Raw genomic sequence first — 20,413 nt, 5'->3', positions numbered from 1 at the left:
CCCTCTGGGAGGCGCTACAGGTGCATCAGGACCAAAACAAACAGATTCACAAACAGCTTCTTTCCAAAAGCTGCAACCACCCTGAACTCCCACATGCACGGATTTTAATGTACTATATTACATATGCAGATGGACAACACACAACATTTGCAATATTTCTATAAGTTCACAACATATAACATGTGCAATATCCTCATACTGAATACTGTATATAGATCATATCTTATATATTCAGGACTGTGCACCGACTTCTATGTTTTTACATTGTAAATGTCTTTTCTCTTTTTACACTGCAATGGGTGACGGCTTTAATCTCATTGTACATGTGTATAAAAGGCATTTGATTTTATTCTAACAGCCACATCCAGGTCCACCCTGACCACAAACCTGATCACTGAAGTCCTCTTAATGCTCACATCACATGACATTTCCTTCAGGTCAGGAGACAGCTTCCTGAACAGCACTGCAAGAGCTGTCCTAACACGAGACATGACAGATGTCCAACAGGTCTACAAGAGAAGAATCAAGGACCACTTCATGGACAACAGCACTGAACACACGCAGGCTGTCAGACTCTGGCTGTTCATGAGGTGACACCAGTGTTTAGATCAGGGACCTCAAGGAGGCTGCTGGTCCTGACAGAGGACCAGGAAGAGACCTCAAGGATCTGCAAGCACCCAAAGCACCTCCCTTTACCTCCCATCTTTAGTTTGTCAAATAACAGAATACAGTCAACAAGCTGTTTGTGTGTCAGCTGCTTTATGACATGTAAAGTCCAGTGAGAGAGTCAGAGTGCTGCTAGCAGTCTGTTAACCAGGAGGAAGACGAACTGAGAGAAGAGACAGAACAAAGAGGAGACGGAGACACTGAGGGAGGAGCTGAGCTGGGACTGAACTATAGAAGAGAGAGAAACTTCCAGATTCAGCAGAGTTCAATCCACAAAGCAGAAACATTCTCTTTCTTCAACATGCTGTCATTGGACTGTTTTCTACTTTCTCTGCTGTTGCTGTCTGTTCTCAGAGGTACGTAAGATTCAGCAGAAACACTTCAGTTCTAATGTTCTCTGAAGGGGCTTCTGATTCTGACAACATGTTATCTCTTCCTTTAGGTGTCAGCTGTCAACAACTCACTGCAGTCCAGACTCAACAGTCCACTTTAGAAGGCAGCACTCTGACTCTGACCTACACTTATGACAGAGATGCTGCTGGCACTGATTACTTCTTCTGGTATCGACAATATGCAGGAAAACCTCCAGAATTCCTGATCTCTCATTTGGGATCTGGTGAAAAGTTAAAGGATCCAGTTCCTGGACTGTCAATTACAGTGAGCAACAAACGCCAAATCCTCATGCAGATGTCCTCTGCTGCAGTGACAGACTCTGCTGTGTACTACTGTGCTCTGCAGCCCACAGTGACAGGAAACAGCTCAACTCTGTACAAAAACCTTTGGAGCAAAGACAACACAATACTCCACAACATCCACTAGAGGGACTCACACACTGTCACAGCTCCAGCTGCTTCCTCCTTTGTTCAGTGTGACCTTCACCTTCTCTCCTCTGTTATCTGCAGTCAGTGGAGAACTAAAAACAGACAGTTTTAACAAGGTGTGCATTCAAGAAATGAGTTTTAGATACATTCTAGGATCAGTATTTGGAGCAGTAAAACCAACATCATGTCACCAAAACATCTATCCAGATCTTTGAGTCAGAGCTGATCTACACAAAGTGTCCTTGTGTTTCAGAGCAGCCACAGTTGGTCACATCTTTCTTTAAAATCTGATCGGCCTCTGTGGGACTGGACCAGTCTGGTTTCTCTTATATCTGAATCTAAGGGTGTTTTCACACATTCTAAGGCCAGACATCTACTTGAATATCTGGCCTTTCATAGCTGGTCATGGATCAAAGGACGTCTTTGTCCTGACAATGAAGGACACATCATGTGTACTCAGGTTGTCATGTCCTCTGATTCATGGTGTGCTGCTCAGATGTGGATCATTCTTACAGCATCATCCACTAACTGACCCCTAAAAGCCAAAGAGTGCAGTTTGTGAGGTTAAATATCAACTTGAAGTTGTAGCTGACAGCAGCAGCACATCATGATCACCAAGGAGTCTTCTACAAATGAGACTAACTGTTTAAGATGTTGTGACCTCTGACACCAGTAATCATGAAGTGCTTTGAGAGGATCGTCTTAAGCCACATCAAGGACGGCATTCCTGCTACTCTGGACAGACATCAGTTCACCTACAGGGAGAACTGGTCGACAAGCTGACAGTGAAACACATCCCTCATTCATGGGGAGGAGGTGGAGCGGGTGGACAACATCACATTCCTGAGCATCCATCACATCTGACCTGTCTTGGTCCATGCACACGTTCACCCAAAGACTGAGCAATAAACCTCTGCACACAGACAGACTGTACTTTTGAACATTAATACACTGCAGTTTGTACAATATATTCATACTGGTCCCGTTACAAATTTAATTTGCACTGTTTTACTCTTTCTGTTCTTATTGTACTTTATATTTATTTAGGTATATTTTAAGCATGTCTCTTTTTTATTCCATGTCCAATTGTGTGCCTAAGCCAAGAGCTGCTGAAGAAACTTTCATTGTGCCTTCATAGTGACAACAAAGATTCTTGATTCTTCAACATCTCACTGAGCCAGGCTGTTGTCCCCACCTGCTTCAAGGCCACTCACGATCATCCCTGTGCCAAACAAGTCCACACCAGCCTGCTTCAATGACCACGGTCCAGTAGCCCTCACACCCATCATCATGAAGTGCTTTGAACGGTTAGTCATGACACACAAGACGGCCCCCTTCACTTCTCTACCCCCTACAAAAGAACCCTGACAACCCCCAACCCCCCCCAAAAAAAAAAAAAACTAAAAAACTAAAAACACTCTGTGCACCAGCCACTTTACCCCATGCATTCTCTCAGCAGCACAGACACTGTGTCTGTCAGAGATGTGACAGGAAGCAGGAGAGGACTGAGGGAGGAGCTAAACTCTGACTCAAGTCCAGAAAAGAGCCACTTTGACAGAGTTGGATCCAAACAACAGACAGACTGTCTTTAAGATGCTGTCAGTGAGCTTCAGGCTGTCTGTGGCTTTGTTTCTGCTCACAATAAGAGGTAGGTGACATATTGAACATGACAGAGACTCACTGACAACAACTGTTAGACCATCAACTGACAGACTTCTCTCTGCATGTAGCTGGCAGCTGTCATCAACTCACTGACAGTGAAGAGAGCAGCTGCTGATTGTTCTGCTTTCATCAATCATCTTTATTGATCCATCTCTTCCTCTGCATCTTCTCTTCTTCCCCAGAGTGTAAAGGACAAGACTCAGTGACCCAGCAAGAGGGAGATGTCACTGCTGCTGAAGGAGACACTGTCACACTTGGATGCTCCTTTCAGACCAGTTACACAAGTCCCACTTTGTTCTGGTACAAACAAGAAGTGAACAGTTACCCAAAGTACATGCTGAAGAAATATGGAACTGAATCAGCAGATAAAGCTCCAGACTTCCAGGACAACAGATTTCATACAGACATCCAGAATAAGTCAGCTCCTCTGAAGATCCAGAAGCTTCAGCTGTCTGACTCTGCTGTGTACTACTGTGCTCTGCAGCCCACAGTGACAGGAAACAGCTCAACTCTGTACAAAAACCTTAGGAGCAAAGACAACACAATACTCCACAACATCCACTAGAGGGACTCACACACTGTTCAACCACTGATGTTTCAGTCATTGGACTGAGGACAAAGACAACAGAGACATGAAGCAGTAAAGATCAGAGACAGAGACAGAGCTGCTGTGGAAGCACTAAAGAATTTCATTGGCTGAGCTGAACTGAAACAATAACAGCAAGAGGTGATTGGCCCCGCCCACTGAACTTCAGCTCATCCAATTACATTCTTTGTGCCTCATTGTAGTGCAGTGGAAGAACATTGTTGATGTGCTGTGTGTCTGCTTTAATAACTCCAAAGACATGTTGCTTCACCTCTTTTTGTTTTCACCTCACTTCATAGGTGAGTTTATGAGCAGCTGGATCAAAGATGTCTGCCTGCTGTTCTACAACTGGACATTTGTCTTTGGCACTTACAAATGTCCATGTTGGACACATGCAATCATCTGTCTTTGTCATCAAGCTGAGCTCTTTGTGTCCACACAGTAACACAGGAGACATTTTCCACTGTCTTCTCCTCTCAGCCTCATGGACAATGTTAGTCTAATGGCTTCATGTTCTCTACTTTTTCCAGGACTGACAGCTGGAGACACAATCTCTGCTGGACAAAGACAAGTCAGTGGGACAGAGGGACAAAACGTCACACTCTCATGTACATATCAGACAGATGCATCAAGTGCATACCTTTACTGGTACAGACATCATTCTGACCTTCAGGCTCCTCAGTTTATACTCTGGAAAAAAGGCAAAGGCGGCACAGCTGAGCATATTCCAGGTCAAAGATATGGATCCAAAACAACGTCCACATCAACTGAACTGACCATCAGAGGTGTGAGGCTGGCAGACACAGCTCTCTACTACTGTGCTCTAGAAACACAGTGATACAAAGTGTAGAAGAGGCTATACAAAAACCTGAACACAGATATCTGACTCCTCTTCAAAGAGGAGGGAAGTGGGATTCAAACCACAGACCTTCATATCAGATGGATTCTGATGGTTCCTGTTTGATCAGAGTCACTGTGGTTACAGCTGATCAACACTCTGTGGAGGAGTTCAGCTGTGCAGCAAATGATTCAGTGAGTGATAATGTTACATGGTCAAGTAGTGAAAGTTGCTGGTGGATGGGTCAATGTGGGGCGTTACATCTTGTCCATAAGTCCAGTAGCAGAGGGGAATCTGTTCTGCTCACCTCAAAGACAAAGCTCCTTAGTGCCCTTTTTCTATAAGAGTAATGTGAATCAGTCGTAGTCCTAGGAGGAGTTTGCTTTGGGAGACTCAGCCATAGGTACATCTGTATAAGTATATATATATGTATAAAAGTTCTGAAAATATAAGATTCCCTTTAAACGGAGTGAGAATGAGAGAGTCTGATGTGTTTGAGCTGGAAGCAGTGAAACTTAGTGAGGTGTGGTTGATATGAGAGGAGGAGGAGGCTGAAGGAGGAGCAACACTCACAGAGCAGAACAGAAAAGGACTCCCACAGTCAGACCCATTCACATGTAAACCCTCCAGAACAGACAGTGTGTGAAGATGCTGTCACTGCACCACTGTGTCATGTTTCCTCTGCTTCTGATCACACTGACAGGTGGGTTAAAGAAAGGCCTTTAAAGGATGTTTGTAGAACTCAGGCGCTCTGAGGGTCATCTGCTCGTTAACAACATTTATCTCTTCCTCCAGGTGTCAGCTGTCAACAACTCACTGCAGCCAAGTATGAAGAGTCCGGTGTAGAAGGCAGCACTCTGACTCTGACCTACAGTTACTCCAACACTATAACAGCTTCAGATGATTTCTTCTGGTATCGACAATATCCAGGAAAACCTCCAGAGTTCCTCCTGTACATCTCAGGACTCAACCAGTCCAGAGCCGCAGACTCTCTGAAATCAGACACAAGGTTCTCCACTAAACTGTCTGGAGAAAAACATCTGGATCTGCAGATGTCCTCTGCTGCAGTGACAGACTCTGCTGTGTACTACTGTGCTGTGAGGCCCACAGTGACAGGAAACAGCTCAACTCTGTACAAAAACCTTTGGAGCAAAGACCACACAATACTCCACAACATCCACTAGAGGGACTCACACACTGTCACCGAGAGTAACTCATTGAATGAGTTGAATGTGGATTCAGTTTCATTTCCTTCATTTTCAGAGTCCTTGCTTCGTGCTTGTGCTAAAAGGAATGTTATAAAGTCTGGTGATATTGAAATGATACTGGATCAGCTTCTTCGTGAGCATTAAATGTGAATGAATGTGTGCTCACACTATCATTCATGTCTGGCCTTACTACATAATTTATCTCCAGCCGTGGCAGACATGAAGGACAGAACTCCCTTTATTATTAAGGACATGCCACATGCATCGTCCTCTCCCTTTAATTGTGTCAATCACTGTCAATAAGATCATTAATCAATGGTAGAGAGCGATAGCCTCTTGAAGGACTGAATTCTCAAATCAATTACATTAAATGTGAATTGTATTTCAGAGATGCAAACATTTGGTCAAACAGTTTTTCAGTGTCCCTGTACATGGGAGCAGATGCCCAGCTTGAAAGAACATTTAGTTTTACACTCATGTCCACTTTCATGGAACTGAATTTTTTTCATGGCGCCAACGCTTTGATCAGACACCTTCTCCAACCCAGCGACCTAACACAAGGTGGAGGACTTCGAAGTACTAGAGTACTAAGAAGAAAAGCCACAACAGCTTGAAGATGCAGCTGACAGCTGACTGACAGGAAACAATTCAGCTCAGACTCCAGCCCACACACTTTGTTCAGTTGCCTGCAGTGGCCTTACAAGGTTCAAAGTGATAATGAAAACAGCCGATCACGTTAAGACTCAGAATCATTTATTTCAAACATATGATAGAAATTTCAGCAACAAAACAGGGAGACATACAAAGAACTGAACTATTCTCATTTTGACCTCTGCTTTATCAGTCTGTGTGTCACTGTGACGCCGCCCTGCTGGTGGAGTCACATGGTGAGGAGGAGGAGGGCCTTCCTGTAGAGACGGGGGGCCTGGCTGTCAGCACTAGCAGCTCTTTAGGGTGAGTTCAGAGTGAGGATCACTGAACACGATGGTTCTGGTACGAGTTCTGCTCCTCTGGGTGTTCACTGGTAAGTCCTGTTTATATTCATCTCTTTGAGTTCAGTTCAAAGGCTGATCAGTCACATCTGCCAGTTTAATGGCAGCTGCTTCACAGCTGCAGCTACATGGACATGTCTGCACTGACTCATTATTTAACTGCTTTCCTGTAGATGTCAGCTGTGAAGGCCTCCACCCAGTCAACAATGAGCAGTACAGTGTGGTCGGCAGCACAGTTTCTCTGACCTACAATTACCCAGAACTCTCAACGGGAGATTACTTCTTCTGGTATCGACAAAACCCAGGAGAACCACCACAGATCCTCACCTCACACTCATCCTCAGGATCAGGTGGAAATGATCCAGAATCTAGACTGAAGGCCAAAGTCCAGCAGAAACAAATCCAGCTGATCATCTCACAGTCAGTACTGACAGACTCTGCTGTGTACTACTGTGCTGTGAGGCCCACAGTGACAGGAAACAGCTCAACTCTGTACAAAAACCTTTGGAGCAAAGACAACACAATACTCCACAACATCCACTAGAGGGACTCACACACTTTTCAACCACTGATGTTTCAGTCATTGGACTGAGGACAAAGACAACAGAGACATGAAGCAGTAAAGATCAGAGACAGAGACAGAGCTGCCGTGGAAGCACTAAAGAATTTCATTGGCTGAGCTGAACTGAAACAATAACAGCAAGAGGTGATTGGCCCCGCCCACTGAACTTCAGCTCATCCAATGACATTCTTTGTGCCTCATTGTAGTGCAGTGGAAGAACATTGTTGATGTGCTGTGTGTCTGCTTTAATAACTCCAAAGACATGTTCCTTCACCTCTTTTTGTTTTCATCTCACTTCATAGGTGAGTTTATGAGCAGCTGGATCAAAGATGTCTGCCTGCTGTTCTACAACTGGACATTTGTCTTTGGCACTTACAAATGTCCATGTTGGACACATGCAATCATCTGTCTTTGTCATCAAGCTGAGCTCTTTGTGTCCACACAGTAACCCAGGAGACATTTTCCACTGTCTTCTCCTCTCAGCCTCATGGACAATGTTAGTCTAATGGCTTCATGTTCTCTACTTTTTCCAGGACTGACAGCTGGAGACACAATCTCTGCTGGACAAAGACAAGTCAGCGGGACAGAGGGACAAAACGTCACACTCTCATGTACATATCAGACACGTTACAGTAATATTTGGTTGTACTGGTACAGACATCATTCTGACCTTCAGGCTCCTCAGTTTATACTCTACAAAGGAGCCAAGTGGGAAAGTGCTGAGCATATTCCAGATAAAAGATATGGATCCAAAACAAGCGACACATCAACTGAACTGACCATCAGAGGTGTGAGGCTGGCAGACACAGCTCTCTACTACTGTGCTCTAGAAACACAGTGATACAAAGTGTAGAAGAGGCTGTACAAAAACCTGAACACAGATATCTGACTCCTCTTCAAAGAGGAGGGAAGTGGGATTCAAACCACAGACCTTCATATCAGATGGATTCTGATGGTTCCTGTTTGATCAGAGTCACTGTGGTTACAGCTGCTCCTCTTCTTCAGAGCACTTTGTCTGATCACAGCTGTAAGTACACACTGAGTTCATCACACCAACTAGGTGGCTGAAAGAACAGGGGTCAAAGGTCACCTCTCAGCTGTCTTCAGTGTGTCCTCAGAACCAATCCAACATGATGTCTTCAATGAACCCCCCCCCCCCCACATAGCTTTTCCACCAACATGGTCAGCACTGATCAATAAAGTGCAAGTCACCAGTGACTGCTAGAGCTGACGCCAACAGGGCAGAGGAGTTAACACCCGGCCTCCACCGAGCTCTGAACCACCTTGAACTCACAGACATCTATGTGTGGATGCTGTTTGTAGACTGGAATTCAGCATGTAACACCATCATCCGGACATGTGCAAAAACTGGACAGATCTGGATTTTCAGCCATCATACCTGCATGGATCAAGGACTTTCTCACAAACTGTGACATTAGGCCAACACTGATCTTCCACATCCAGTTAGAGCTGATGAAGCTGCTTGGATGAGCAGCGAAACGCCTTCAAAAAAAAACTCTACAAGTCCAGACGCCTCGCTTCAAGCTTCTCTACGTATGATGACCTGGATGACTGAGAATCTTCATGAACATGTTGAACCTGTCAGTGTGCCTGTTGTCCATGGGGTGGTAAGTTGTATACCTACACGTTTTCACCCCGGCAATCTGCAACTAAATCTTCTTAGAGAGAGTGTAACACCATCCTCAATCACAAGGTCAGCCTCCATGAAGGAAGCAATGGCATTGACCTCATCTGGGTCAGTTGACACCCCATTCTCATCAATCACTTGACCCAGAAATCAGACACTCCTACTAAGAAGGTAACATTTCTTGGGGGCCAACTTCAACCCATTTGCTCAAAGCCTACTGAAGACTCAATCCGACTGGTGGGGCAACAGGTGAGCATCCTTGACTGTGGGTGCATTCAACCAGCAGTAATCCACACAAATTCTGAGTTCCCCACTCTTTGTCCACACAAGCACAAGCAGAGAGGCACACCGACAACAAACCATAAGGTCTTTCTTATAGATGATACCTTTAGGCGGCTCCACCAAAACAGCACTGCCTTTTGAAATGGGCAAACCTGCGGGCAACTGACCCCAGACCAAGAGTCACCGCTTGTTTAAGCTTGGCAGTACCAATGACATCAGGCATAGTTTCACCTCTCCATCTGGTAATGTGGACAACATTCTAAGGAACTGCACGATGTCAGGTGTATGTGGACTTAGGGTTGTTCAGTACCCACCAAAAACAAGAGGACTGTGTGAACTGTTTAATAAGATGCTTAACAACATTAGTGCCCAGAAACCACTAAAGCATACGCTCTGAATGTACATCCATACACCTCCATCTGCAGGTCATGAATGCATTTTGGCCTGACCTGAACTTATCTGACTCATTTCAGTGCAGCCTCCTTCATCTTGTTATATATTTTTATACAATGACAATAAAGACTAATTTGAACTAAAAATCAATAAACGAACCACCTGCTTTGTAGCAGGAGGTGTGTCTGCACAAACATACAGAGGGACACAGTGAGCAGCTGCCGGAAGCCTTATCTCCACACTGTTGAAGTGCACTTTGTAGCTCCACTAGAGGGCCACATGATCCAGGAGGCGGTGCACTCCTTGTGCGCTGTGTTGCAGCATTCTGTCAGTAAGAAGTGCTGCTGTGAAGAGAACAGCTGTCAGACTGAATGTGGAACATCAGCTGCTCCTCCTGTTGATTGAAACCTTGTTGTACAGATGGAACATTGGCTGTGGATTCTTCTTGCTGCTCTTTTCTTTGGTAAGATAGAAAGCTGCACATGTTTCCTCTTCAAACACTTGAAGACATTACTGAGCTCTACATGAAGAGCTCTGAATGTTCATTCTACACTCACTCACAGCACATCATCTCTACTGCCATCTGTTACCTTGGAAAACACCTTCTATGCTTCAAAGTGACAATGATCCCTGAAAATGACATCTGTTCTACATGTGAGAGAACTCTTTAAAGCTGCTGATTGTTCTGCTTTCATCAATCATCTTTATTGATCCATCTCTTCCTCTGCATCTTCTCTTCTTCCCCAGAGTGTAAAGGACAAGACTCAGTGACCCAGCAAGAGGGAGATGTCACTGCTGCTGAAGGAGACACTGTCACACTTGGATGCTCCTTTAAGACCAGCAGTACAAGTCGCACTTTGTTCTGGTACAAACAAGAAGTGAACGACTCTCCAAAGATGTTGTTGCAACGTTTCTCTGGAACAAAAAATCAACCATCAGAGGAAGAACGAATTGATGCAACAATCAACAAGACATCAGTTCCTCTGAAGATCCAGAAGCTTCAGCTGTCTGACTCTGCTGTGTACTACTGTGCTCTGCAGCCCACAGTGACAGGAAACAGCTCAACTCTGTACAAAAACCTTGAGCAAAGACAACACAATACTCCACAACATCCACTAGAGGGACTCACACACTGTCACAGCTGTAGACTGTCAGGATTCAGTCTGCTGTGGACTCTTCAGATGGTTTGTAGAGGAGATGAAACATCATCATCAGTTATGATCCTGTTAGCTGAACCTTCATCCAGATGACAGTAAACAGTAAGAAGTCAGAGCTGTAGAGGAATGTTCTGACTGAATGATGATGGACCTTCATGTCATTCAGGTCAAAACAACACTGAGAGCATGTGTCCATCCATTCATCCTCCAAACTCTTTAATCCACCAGGCTCATGAAAACAGCAGGAGGACCACAGACCACCAGACCTCCCTGTCTCCAGCAACCTCCTTCAGCTCCTCCTGGGAGACCCACAGCTGCTCCCAGGGCTGCTGAGAGATGAGATCCCTCCAGCAGGTCCTGGCTCTGCCCCTGGCTCTCTGCTGGCTAAAGACTTAAATGCAGTATCAAAGCTGCTCTTCAGAGCTGTGAGAGCTGCTCATGTTGTGTTTGTATGTTACTGTGTTCCTCTGCTTTGTTTCTACTCTGGGACACATGATCCTGTTTTTACATCTGTTAATAAACACTGAGCTGAGCCAGCCAGAAGCTGTCTTTTGTTCAATAGAACAACACAGAAGAGCGAACACACCATCTAACCAGTAACACCAGGTCCTCCAGAGACAGTGAAGAAGAGAGTTGCCTTGAATCCCCTCCACCACACAGCTACGCCTCAATATCCAGTAAATGAAACTCATGAACAGGAGCAGAGACAAGGTGCAGACCTGCTGCAGTTCAACACCCACCCTGAACAGGTCTGACTTCATACCAAGCATGAACACACAGCTCTCAGTCCATGAGTACAGGGACCTCATGACAAAAGCAGCCCACTGTCGTGACCTTCACTGGTCACCCAGGATTGTCAGATTCCGTCTCCTGTATTCAGAACATTGAGTGAAAGAAAATACCCTGGGTTTTGTAGTTTCGCCTTTTGCAAAAGGGAGAACACAGTGAACACAGGCCTTTCAGTCTGCTTCACTTCCGTCCATACGTGTTCTGCCCTTCCCCTGGACACAGGCTTGTTTTATTGAAAGTGTAGGTACATTTGCATAATAGATAAACAGTTCTTCAAGACCCTCGTTGGTATTCCCATATTGGGACATGTTGCCCCTTTATCTCCACCTACTAATTATCATAATTGGTCTAACATATTTATGACTATGAAACCCTTTGTCCCTTCTATGTTGAATGATTTATCTTAGTCCATGCCTCCTAGTGCTTCGGCCTTCACCGCATCAAAGAGTTCCTCCCTAACTCTCTGTAAGAGTTATAGATGTGTTTTTCTCAAAGTGTAAGCTTATATAATCAAATACATACGTGGTCTGTATCATGTCATTGCGTAAATAACCTTGTATATTTCACACCACACACCAAAGACTCACACACACCCTTCAACTGAATCCCTCATGAGGAGCAGATGTGTAACTTCTGTCAGTCATTACGATCAATGACTGCAGCATGACATGATCTGCTATTGAAAGGGGACTCAGCCTGAACAGAGGATCTCCATGAACTGGATCACAGACTGAGTCTGTGATTGTTTGATCTGATCATCATTAAAGAAGTCTCTGTGCTGTCAGGCTGTGGTGTTCCACAGGGTTCAACCCTCCATCCTCTGACATTCACATTTACATGTTACCATCAACAAGCTGTGTGTGTGTCAGCTGGTTTATGACATGTAAGGTCCTCACAGAGTCAGAGTGCTGCTAGCAGTCTGTTAACCAGGAGGAAGAGGAACTAGACAAGAGACAGAACAAAGAGGAGACGGAGACACTGAGGGAGGAGCTGAGCTGGGAATGAACTATAGAAGAGAGAGAAACTTCCAGATTCAGCAGAGTTCAATCCACAAAGCAGAAACATTCTCTTTCTTCAACATGCTGTCATTGGACTGTTTTCTACTGTCTCTGCTGTTGCTGTCTGTTCTCAGAGGTATGTAAGATTCAGCAGAAACACTTCAGTTCTAATGTTCTCTGAAGGGGCTTCTGTTTTTGACAACATGTTATCTCTTCCTTTAGGTGTCAGCTGTCAACAACTCACTGCAGTCCAGACTCAGCAGTCCACTTTAGAAGGCAGCACTGTTACCCTCAGCTGCACCTTCTCAAAAGGTTCTGCTGATTACTTCTTCTGGTATCGACAATATCCAGGAAAACCTCCAGAGCTCCTGATCTCTCATGTGAAGTCCGGAGACATAGTAGCAGCTCCAGTTCCAGGACTGACAGTTAAAGTGAATGAAACTCAAATGGATCTGCAGATGTCCTCTGCTGCAGTGACTGACTCTGCTGTGTACTACTGTGCTGTGAGGCCCACAGTGACAGGAAACAGCTCAACTCTGTACAAAAACCTTTGGAGCAAAGACAACACAATACTCCACAACATCCACTAGAGGGACTCACACACAGTCACAGCTCCAGCTGCTTCCTCCTTTGTTCAGTGTGACTCACTGATTCAGCTTCTTTACAGTTTTTTCTGATTGCTTAAGCACATTTCTGTAACTATTGGCTATTTGTGCAAAACTCTACACACAAATAAAAAAACCTTACACCAAATCAGCAAAACATTGTAGATCTCTTGCAAAAGCCAATACATCTTGCTTAACTCTTCAAACCTTTGTAAAAATGGTATTTTTGTACCACACAGTTAACACAAACCATCATATTACTAAGCACACAATGTGCCAACTACACACTGATGGTATCAACTGAAAACACATCTGGCTTTTGCTTTCTCTGTGCACAAGGTCTGTCCATGTGAGGTCAAACCTTTGTCATAAATAGTTCTATAAACACACAGGGATTCAAATTTCAAGTATGAATGTTTATTCACACACATCAAAACAAACACAAGAAAACATACAATTTCACTGAAAGAGAGAGAGAGAGACAATCAGTCTCATTGTCTCTCTGGGTCTGGCCACAGAATTTCATCAACATCACATGCAATGTCTTCTAGTCCAAGGCACCGGGGAACATGTCTCCTGGAGTGCCGTATCCAGGCCTGACATGATGCCTGGTCCATATCCTCGCATGCCTCCTTCCAGATGCTGGATGTCTAGTAATTCTGTGGAGTAACAGTTTCAGTTTTACATGTACAGTATTGTTGTTTTTCTCATTAGAGTATGGTACACCTACAAAACTTAGTGTGAGGGAACTGTACTAACCCATTCTCATCAATATGTCCTTATGATGCTTGCTACAGTGTAGCGGCTCAGGCTGAACCCGTTGTCCAGCTTCCCTCAGTGGTTGATCACATGATCCACTATTGTAGCTCTAATGACATCAGTAATTCTATTTCTTCTTACTCTTCCTCCTTCCTCTTCCCCTCCTCGTCCTCTTCCTCTAAATTCACCTCCTAGTCTTCGTCCTCCTCCTCTTCCTCCTGCTTCCTCATGTCCTCATCCTCTTCTAATTCTCACTCTTCTCAGTTTCCTTCTCCCTCCATTGTTCTCCACACTGAAGCTTACCTGTGTCTTATTTACAGATCTCATGCTGATTGCAAAGTGAACTAATGATGTAAAACAGTTCTCACATGTGACAGTGTAGCCAGACAGTTGGCAAAGCAGTGTAAACACCAGCCATACATGTGTGTAGTTTTACTAGGAGTGTGTTGATCATTTGGAAATTGTGTGTAAAGCAGTGAGTTGTGTTTACAGTTCAGCAAAAACAGTGCTGTGAAGTGGATTATATTTATACAATTGCAAATTGTGTGTTACAAAAGTGCAAACTGAGTGTAAAGCAGTTTTTTTGCTTTTAGTTTTGCAAACTCAGTGAGTGATTTTGCTATAACTATTACAGTTTTTTCTGATTGCTTAAGCACATTTCTGTAACTATTGGCTATTTGTGCAAAACTCTACACACAAATAAAAAACCTTACACCAAATCAGCAAAACATTGTAGATCTCTTGCAAAAGCTAATACATCTTGCTTTACTCTTCAAACCTTTGTAAAAATTGTATTTTTGTACCACACGGTTAACACAAACCATCATATTACTAAGCACACAATGTGCCAACTACACACTTATGGTATTAACTGAAAACACATCTGGCTTTTGCTTTCTCTGTGCACAAAGTATGTCCATGTGAGGTCAAACTTTTGTCATAAATAGTTCTATAAACACAGGGATTCAAATTTCAAGTATGAATGTTTATTCACACACATCAAAACAAACACAAGAAAACATACAATTTCACTGAAAGAGAGAGAGAGAGAGAGAGAAAATCATTGTCTCATTGTCTCTCTGGGTCCGGCCACAGAATTTCATCGTCTCATGCAATGTCTTCTAGTCCAAGGCACCGGGGAACATGTCTCCTGGAGTGCCGTATCCAGGCCTGAAATGATGCCTGGTCCATATCCTCGCATGCCTCCTTCCAGATGCTGGATGTCTAGTAATTCTGTGGAGTAACAGTTTCAGTTTTACATGTACAGTATTGTTGTTTTTCTCATTAGAGTATGGTACTACTACAAAACTTAGTGTGAGGGAACTGTACTAACCCATTCTCATCAATATGTCCTTATGATGCTTGCTACAGTGTAGCGGCTCAGGCTGAACCCGTTGTCCAGCTTCCCTCAGGGTCATTCCATGGTTGATCACATGATCCATTATTGTAGCTCCGATGACATCAGTAATTCTATTTCTTCTTACCCTTCCTCCTTCCTCTTCACCTCTTCATCCTCTTCCTCTAAATTCACGTCCTAGTCTTCGTCCTCCTCCTCTTCCTCATGTTCCTCCTCTAATTCTCACTCTTCTCAGTTTCCTTCTCCCTCCATTGTTCTCCACACTGAAGCTTACCTGTGGCTTATTCACAGTGCTCATGCTGATTGCAAAGTGAACTAATGATGTAAAACTGTTCTCACATGTGACAGTGTAGCCAGACAGTTGGCAAAATAGTGTAAATACCAGCCATAAATGTGTGTAGTTTTACTAGGAGTGTGTTGATCATTTGGAAGTTGTGTGTAAAGCAGTGAGTTGTGTTTACAGTTCAGCAAAAAGAGTGCTGTCAAGTGGATTATATTTATACATTTGCAAATTGTGTGTTACAAAAGTGCAAATTGAGTGTAAAGCAGTTGGAGTGCCGTATCCAGGCCTGACATGATGCCTGGTCCATATCCTCGCATGCCTCCTTCCAGATGCTGGATGTCTAGCAATTCTGTGGAGTAACAGTTTCAGTTTTACATGTACAGTATTGATGTTTTTCTCATTAGAGAAAAACTTAGAGTGAAGGAACTGTACTAACCCATTCTCATCAATATGTCCTCATGATGCTTGCTATATTGTAGCGGCTCAGGCTGAACCCGTTGTCCAGCTTCCCTCAGGGTCATTCCATGGCTGATCACATGATCCACTATTGTAGCTCCGATGACATCAGTAATTCTATTTCTTCTTACCCTTCCTCCTTCCTCTTCACCTCCTCGTCCTCTTCCTCTTCCTCCTGCTTCCTCATGTCCTCATCCTCCTCTAATTCTCACTCTTCTCAGTCTCCTTCTCCCTCCATTGTTCTCCACACTGAAGCTTACCTGTGTCTTATTTACAGAGCTCATGCTGATTGCAAAGTGAACTAATGATGTAAAACTGTTCTCACATGTGACAGTGTAGCCAGACAGTTGGCAAAATAGTGTAAATACCAGCCATAAATGTGTGTAGTTTTACTAGGAGTGTGTTGATCATTTGGAAGTTGTGTGTAAAGCAGTGAGTTGTGTTTACAGTTCAGCAAAAAGAGTGCTGTGAAGTTTATTATATTTATACAATTGCAAATTGTGTGTTACAAAAGTGCAAATTGAGTGTAAAGCAGTTTTTTTGCTTTTAGTTTTGCAAACTCAGTGAGTGATTTTGCTATAACTATTAATAGTTTTAGAAATTGTGCTATAAGAATCATTGTTAGTGTTTAAGCAATCAGAAAAAACTGTAATAGTTTTAGAAATTGCGCTATAAGAATCATTGTTAGTGTTTAAGCAATCAGAAAAAACTGTAACTTCATGTTGCAGTCCTGCTCAGACCTTCATGCAGTCCTTCACTTTAGTCAGTGCAGAGTCAGACTGTAGATCTGAATCCATCCACCTGTGCACTCCACCCAAATCCTACATCTATTTTAAAAAGGTTTTTACAGTTTTTTCTGATTGCTTAAGCACATTTCTGTAACTATTGGCTATTTGTGCAAAACTCTACACACAAATAAAAAAACCTTACACCAAATCAGCAAAACATTGTAGATCTTTTGCAAAAGCTAATACATCTTGCTTAACTCTTCAAACCTTTGTAAAAATGGTATTTTTGTACCACACAGTTAACACAAACCACCATATTACTAAGCACACAATGTGCCAACTACACACTGATGGTATTAACTGAAAACACATCTGGCTTTTGCTTTCTCTGTGCACAAGGTCTGTCCATGTGAGGTCAAACTTTTGTCATAAATAGTTCTATAGAAACACAGGGATTCAAATTTCAAGTATGAATGTTTATTCACACACATCAAAACAAACACTAGAAAACATACAATTTCACTGAAAGAGAGAGAGAGAGAGAAAATCAGTCTCATTGTCTCTCTGGGTCCGGCCACAGAATTTCATCAACATCACATGCAATGTCTTCTAGTCCAAGGCACCGGGGAACATGTCTCCTGGAGTGCCGTATCCAGGCCTGACATGATGCCTGGTCCATATCCTCGCATGCCTCCTTCCAGATGCTGGATGTCTAGCAATTCTATGGAGTAACAGTTTCAGTTTTACATGTACAGTATTGATGTTTTTCTCATTAGAGAAAAACTTAGAGTGAAGGAACTGTACTAACCCATTCTCATCAATATGTCCTCATGATGCTTGCTATATTGTAGCGGCTCAGGCTGAACCTGTTGTCCAGCTTCCCTCAGGGTCATTCCATGGTTGATCACATGATCCACTATTGTAGCTCCGATGACATCAGTAATTCTATTTCTTCTTACCCTTCCTCCTTCCTCTTCACCTCCTCGTTCTCTTCCTCTTCCTCCTGCTTCCTCATGTCCTCATCCTCCTCTAATTCTCACTCTTCTCAGTCTCCTTCTCCCTCCATTGTTCTCCACACTGAAGCTTACCTGTGTCTTATTTACAGAGCTCATGCTGATTGCAAAGTGAACTAATGATGTAAAACTGTTCTCACATGTGACAGTGTAGCCAGACAGTTGGCAAAATAGTGTAAATACCAGCCATAAATGTGTGTAGTTTTACTAGGAGTGTGTTGATCATTTGGAAGTTGTGTGTAAAGCAGTGAGTTGTGTTTACAGTTCAGCAAAAAGAGTGCTGTCAAGTGGATTATATTTATACATTTGCAAATTGTGTGTTACAAAAGTGCAAATTGAGTGTAAAGCAGTTTTTTTGCTTTTAGTTTTGCAAACTCAGTGAGTGATTTTGCTATAACTATTAATAGTTTTAGAAATTGTGCTATAAGAATCATTGTTAGTGTTTAAGCAATCAGAAAAAACTGTAATCACTGGTCTCATCACCTTCTGTCCTCTGTGACCTGTTACTGGTCAGTGGAGGTTAAAGCTGCTCTGAGCTCTTACTGAACAGCACATCCTCTTGTTTTCAGCACGTTCAGTCTCTGAATCCTCTTTGTTCAAGGTCTGTTTATTTGCATTTTCCAAGTTACAAAATCAAACAAAAACAGCCATATGGGAAGCTGGTTTACAGTAAATAAAATTAACATTAAAATGAAAGCATCACAAAAATAGAAACACTCAGGCAAAAAAAAAAAAGCCTGAGTCAAACTGATCACCCCCCCCCCCCCCCCCCCCCCCCCGCCAGGCCTGCACCACAAAACAAAAACAAATTCAAGTCACTCCCCAAGCTGAGTAAAAACCAGGATTTACGTAATTTATCTCAATTTCTCTGCTTCAATATTTCCTAAAAAAGTCAGAAAAGGCTGCCAGGTAACGTAAAACTTTTTAATCGAGCCTTGGACAGAGTATCGTATTTTTTCAAGTTTAATATACATCGTAATCTCATTAACCCAGTGTGAAAAAGCTGGGGGTTGAGGGTCTTTCCACTTAGTCAGAATAAGCCGTCTGGCTAAAAGCGTACAGAAGGCTAACATGTTGCCCTGCTGTCTACTAATGTTCGTATTCTGTGGTAGAACCCCAAAAAGTGCAATCAACGGGGAAGGATTAATGTAATAATAATAATATAATATAACATATAGAAAAGGCATCGAAGATTGAATGCCAGAAATTAAATAGTTCAGGACAGTCCCAAAACATGTGGAATAAGTCTGCAGGATCTCGCTTACATCTATCGCATATTGGATGCACATCTGGTCTGATCTTGGATAACTTGACATTTGACCAGTGCAATCTATGAACAATCTTAAATTGAATGACAGTGTGTCGTTGACATATTGATGATGTGTAAATCCTATGAATAATTTTCTGCCAGGTTGCATCTGAGATTCTTTCCTTTAAATCTTCTTCCCACTTAGTTTTAAGTTGCACTAGAGGTTCCGAATCATGTGAGCTGAGGAGTTTGTAAACTTTACCTATAACCTGCTTTGTGGTGGACTTAAATTTAAGTATACTGTCTAGCAAGGATTCAGGGGGGCGGGAGGGAAAGCAAGGGAGTGAGAAGCCACAAAACTTCGTAACTGTAAATATCTAAAAAAGTGGGACCTAGGGATACTGAATCTATTCACAAGTTGCTCAAAGGAAGCATAGTTATTATTCAAATACAAATCCGTCAGTTTGTAAATTCCTCCTTTAGCCCAGACATGAAACGATTCATCAAGGATAGAAGGGGGGAACATATGATTCTTATTGATTGGGGCTAAGAAACAGAGATTACGGATCCCAAATGACCTCCTAAATTGATTCCAAATTTTAACAGAGTTTAACACAACAGGATTACAGGAGTAGTGAGAGATAGGCTTTGGAAAAGGAAGGTCACCACAAAGAAGGGCCGGCAATGAGGTGGAATTACAGGCCACCCTCTCCAAAGTTAACCACAAGGGGGCATCAGGGGAGTTCTCATCCTTCATCCAATAAATCAAAGCTCTAATGTTTGCTGACCAGTAATAGTTTAAGAAATGTGGGAGTGCCAAGCCTCCCTGGAAACGGGGCCTCTTTAGGATGGATAAAGATAAGACAGATAAAGGCTGAAATAAGATTGTCAATAGACTGGAAGAAAAATTTTGTTAAATAAATAGGAATGTTTTGGAGCAAATAGAGGAGCTTAGGTAGAAAAACCATCTTGATGGTGTTAACCCTTCCACTTAAGGAAAGGGGCAGTAAGTCCCAAACTTTGATATCTTTTTTCAAATGATCTATGAGGGGCAAAAACTTGAATTTGAACAAATCCTTATAGTTCGGGGTTATCCAAATGCCCAAATAATTAAACTTCTTAGTATTAATTTTAAAAGGTGTGGAGCTAAAGGAGATATGTCTTGCAGCTAGATTAATTGGCATTAATTCACTGTTTTGCAGATTAATTTTATAACCAGAAATTTTCCCAAAAGTATCCAAAATATGTAATATGTGTGAGAGGCTGCCCAGGAGATTACTGATATAGAGGAGCAAATCATCAGCATAGAGTGAAATTTTACACTCTTGATCGCCCCGAACAATCCCTATTGGTGTCCTGTC

General features: G+C 42.9%; 1 protein-coding gene across 1 annotated transcript; it reads left to right on the top strand.

Annotated features, from left to right (window-relative positions):
- Positions 1–887: 887 nt before the first annotated feature.
- Positions 888–19,225, top strand: LOC114449790 (uncharacterized). The gene is made up of 7 exons (XM_028427618.1): positions 888–1,022; positions 5,369–5,694; positions 6,626–6,668; positions 6,947–7,193; positions 12,722–12,738; positions 12,825–13,106; positions 19,215–19,225. Exons 1-7 carry the CDS (start codon positions 968–970, stop codon positions 19,223–19,225), a joined length of 981 nt encoding a protein of 326 aa, XP_028283419.1. The 5' UTR covers positions 888–967.
- Positions 19,226–20,413: the final 1,188 nt, after the last annotated feature.

This window comes from Parambassis ranga, chromosome 17 (assembly GCF_900634625.1).
Source record: "Parambassis ranga chromosome 17, fParRan2.1, whole genome shotgun sequence".
NCBI lineage: Eukaryota > Metazoa > Chordata > Actinopteri > Ambassidae > Parambassis > Parambassis ranga.
The sequence above is the reverse complement of the archived record's forward strand: the minus strand, read 5'-3'. Positions and strand labels throughout refer to the sequence as shown.